General features: G+C 41.4%; 1 protein-coding gene across 1 annotated transcript in view; it reads right to left on the reverse strand.

The window, feature by feature from the left end:
* LOC107088930 (chromosome unknown open reading frame, human C16orf89) overlaps positions 1 to 3,330 on the reverse strand; it is a 10,748-nt gene extending 7,418 nt beyond the window's left edge. The window contains exons 1-3 of the mRNA XM_015381398.1: positions 2,780 to 3,330; positions 1,075 to 1,225; positions 833 to 954 (exon numbers count right to left, since the gene is read on the reverse strand). Of these exons, the coding sequence (XP_015236884.1) occupies positions 833 to 954; positions 1,075 to 1,225; positions 2,780 to 2,960 (454 nt within the window). The 5' untranslated portion in view covers positions 2,961 to 3,330. The remainder of the gene's footprint in view (positions 1 to 832; positions 955 to 1,074; positions 1,226 to 2,779) is intronic.
* Between the last annotated feature and the right edge of the window lie 360 nt (positions 3,331 to 3,690).

Raw genomic sequence — 3,690 nt, forward strand, 5'->3', positions numbered from 1 at the left:
TTCATTTATAAAAATCTTACTTTGTTATATAGATATTTAGTTTGGAACTAAATAAATATTTACTTTGCAAAATAAATATTTAGTTTCTTAAATAAATATTTAGTTTCTTAAATAAATATTTAGTTTCTTAAATATGTATTAAGGTACAAACTAAATATTTAATTTGGAGCTAAAAATTGATTTAACAAACAAAATATTTAATTTGCAAACTAAATATTTATTTTGTAGCTAAATATTTATTTAACAAACTAAATATTAAATTTGTAGCTTAATATTTTTTTTTAACTTTTTTTTTTTTTACAAACTTAATATTAATTTAACAAACTAAATATTTATTTGCAGCTTAATATTTTTTTTTTTTACAAATTTAATATTTAATTTGCAAACTAAATATTTAATTTGTAGCTTAATATTTTTTTTACAAACTAAACATTTAATTTCCAAACTAAATATTTATTTTGTAGCTAAATATTTATTTAACAAACTAAATATTTAATTTGTAGCTTAATATTTTTTTTACAAACTAAACATTTAATTTCCAAACTAAATATTTATATAACAAAGTAAGATTTTTATAAATGAATGAATGAAAAAATAACCCTTATTTTTTCTTAAAACACGCTAAATAAACATAAATATTGCTCCTAATTTTTGACTTTACAAATGGTGCCCCATAGAAAGTCTGTTTAACCAATCAGATGCTCCCTGTGGAGTTCCTCTATTATTCCTCTACTGAAGTAAAATCTTCTATCCATGACAAAAATGAAACTAAAATGTATTTTTCAGTGAAAAGCAACGGCTTAAGATGATTTCTGTTTATTTTTTAAAGTTTTTACCATTCGGCCGATCATAAAGTAGAGCAGCTGGTGGGACAGAGAGTAACACGGACAACCGAAACGAGTCATGGTGTCCCGGCAGGGTTTGGTGACGATGCAGGGCGTCCCGTTCATCTTCCTGTTCAACCAGAAACACATCAACCAAACAAAAGGGGGTGCTTTAAAACTGCAGCTAAAAATGCATCTGAATATTTCAGAGCAGAAACCTTCTACTGTATCTAATCTCTTCTGGTCATACCAGGTCCCCAGCAGCAGAGTCAGGCACTTGTCGCTGAGCTGCTCATCATAGCACTCGGATGTCAGGGTGGACGGGTAAACCAGGCTGGGATCAGTGGTGCGCCACTCCTGAGGAATCGTCCAAAACGTCCAAGTCAGCAGAGGCTCGAACTCTTAAAAAAAGAAAGAATGGGAACTTCTCTGAGTTCTGAGGATTCAGACGAATCTTAGTTCAGATTAATCCACTTTGCAAGCAGATTTGATCCGATCGTTTTAAGCATTAATGCGGTAGAAAGAAAAAAAAACAGGAGCCAAAAAAGCATCCCTGTGGAACACCACGGCTGCACTATAGGAACTATACAGTGAACTTTATAGTGAACGCAGTTAACTGACCGTTCAGACAGATGATCACTAACGATCACAGACAGAGAATCGCTACTCCTCCTCCACCGCGCCGTGCTTGCGCCATCTTTGTTATTAGTACCCGCTGTCGGGCAGCGTCCGCCTATGGCGATAGCAGGCCGCTGTGGGAGGAGAGCTCTATAGAGTGGGGACTATAGTGGACTTTACACCTTGCTCACACTGAATCCGGTGCGGTTACCGAGCCGACGGAGACCGCAACTCCCGCACACCCCCTCTCACACCGCCCTTTTGACTACGGTGCGGTGCGGCTCTGCGGCTCCGGCAACAGGTCCGGAGATTTAACAGAAGTTCACTTGAGTTCACGTAACTTCACGCGATAACACGGCCCAAATAAGGATATTTGCGAGAGCTTGTTGCGGAGGGCTCCGGCACGCCGCAAGGATAGCTTTCTTGCGGAATTTTCTGCAGCGCCGGAGTGTCTCGGTAACCGCAGCCGGACAGCTCAGCAGCCGGTGAGAGAGGTTTACGTCTTTTTAATGACTTGAAATCACTGCGGCGCCGCACCCACCGCACCGCAACGGTAAGACCGGAGTCGGTGTGAGCCTGGGGTTATAGTGAACTCAGTTAACTGACCGTTCAGATAGATGATCACTGCTTTTGGTCACTAACTCCTCCTCCACTGCACAATGCTGGGCTCCCCACTAGGCCCCCTGCTGGGCTCCCAATGGGCCCCCTGTTGGGCTTCCCCACTGGGCCCCCTGCAGGGTCCCCGTGCTGGCCCCCCGGTTGGGCCCTCCAATGGGCCCCCTGCTGGGCTCCCAATGGGTCCCCTACTGGGCTCCTCACTGGGCTCCCCCACTGGGCCCCCTGCTTGGCCCCCTGCTGGGATCCCCACTGGGCCCCCTGCAGGGTCCCCGTGCTGGTCCCCCGGTTGGGCCCTCCAATGGGCCCCCTGCTGGGCTAACCCCCTGGGCCCCCTGGTAGATTCAGTGTAGAATCCCCACTGTATGGAAGTTTCTCTGATTAATTCCATATTATTTGTTTGAAATGGTAGGAAAGAGTTTTTTCAGGTTGTTCCCTGGCATCTCTTGACTGCGGGGCCTCCAGCTACTGACGGTTCCTCTGGTTCTCTCTCCACTGCAGCACCGGAGCTCCGGTTCCAGGCCAGCCTGGACTGTCAGAGATCCGGTTCTGACAGAACTTCTGGGTCAAAGTTCATCTAACTCATTTGGAGGATTATTTTTTTTGTCCCTCCCATTTCAAAGAGCGGCCATAGGGGCCTGAGTCAGGCCTCAGATTTCTTATTAAACTCTCTTAGACACTGAAGCAGGTTTAATCTAGACTCCACAGCTCTGCTTCCTCACCTCTGTAATATTTGGGGTCATTCAGCTTGAGAGCGGCGACCGCCTTCTCCAGGCTTTGATCGAGACGATTCAGCAGCGTGACGGCGGTGGTCCTCTGAGCCCAGCTGAGCGGGTCGGTGTGAGGCCAAGTCCGCACCGCCTCCTTCAGCTCAGCTTGGACACGAAAAAAAATCAAAAACATTTTTCTTCTTCAGACTTAAATCTTTTCTGCATCTTGATGTGTTTATTCTGAGAATATTTACTAGATTAATTCTTCCGTTATTTTATCTTTGTTTAGATATTCCCAGGCTTTCGGTAGTTCGCTTTAAATGTTTCAAGTCTAATTTCAAAATTAGAAAGAAAAGGTGAGAAAGCAAAGAAATCAGTTTTTAAATGATAACATAATAAAAAAAAGATTAGTAATGCAAACGCTCTGTGTGAAAAAGTAATGATAGACATTCAGCTACATTAGACTGTTTTAAACAGAAGCCCCAGACCATCACACCACCACCACCGTGCCTGAATGTTAAAAGTCATATTCAGAATTCTGAAAGTATATGAAATTAATACAATTTCATACAGAAATAAATAAGTAATACTATAAGGTTAAATGTTGATTTATTTTTATATTTTATTTCATAAAAATTTTACAAATGTTATCTTTTGCATATATTTACATGTATTTGTCATTTTAGGGACTCTTTTTTTATTTAAATGTTTCTCAGCTGGCATCAGATAACTTTTCATTTATATAATTCAAGTATGTACTTTATAAACTGGGACTTGAACAAATAGCCTCGTGAGACCATCCTGATCTAGTGAGCTTTCAAGATTTCACTAATCAGTCTGGAGATAACCTGACTCCACCAGATGGATTTGCTCCGCATATCCATCTAGAAATAGCCTGACGTAGTCCTACTCAATTCTAGTCA

Source organism: Cyprinodon variegatus, unplaced genomic scaffold (genome assembly GCF_000732505.1).
Source record: "Cyprinodon variegatus isolate N-32 unplaced genomic scaffold, C_variegatus-1.0 Scaffold233, whole genome shotgun sequence".
NCBI classification, from domain to species: Eukaryota; Metazoa; Chordata; class Actinopteri; order Cyprinodontiformes; family Cyprinodontidae; genus Cyprinodon; species Cyprinodon variegatus.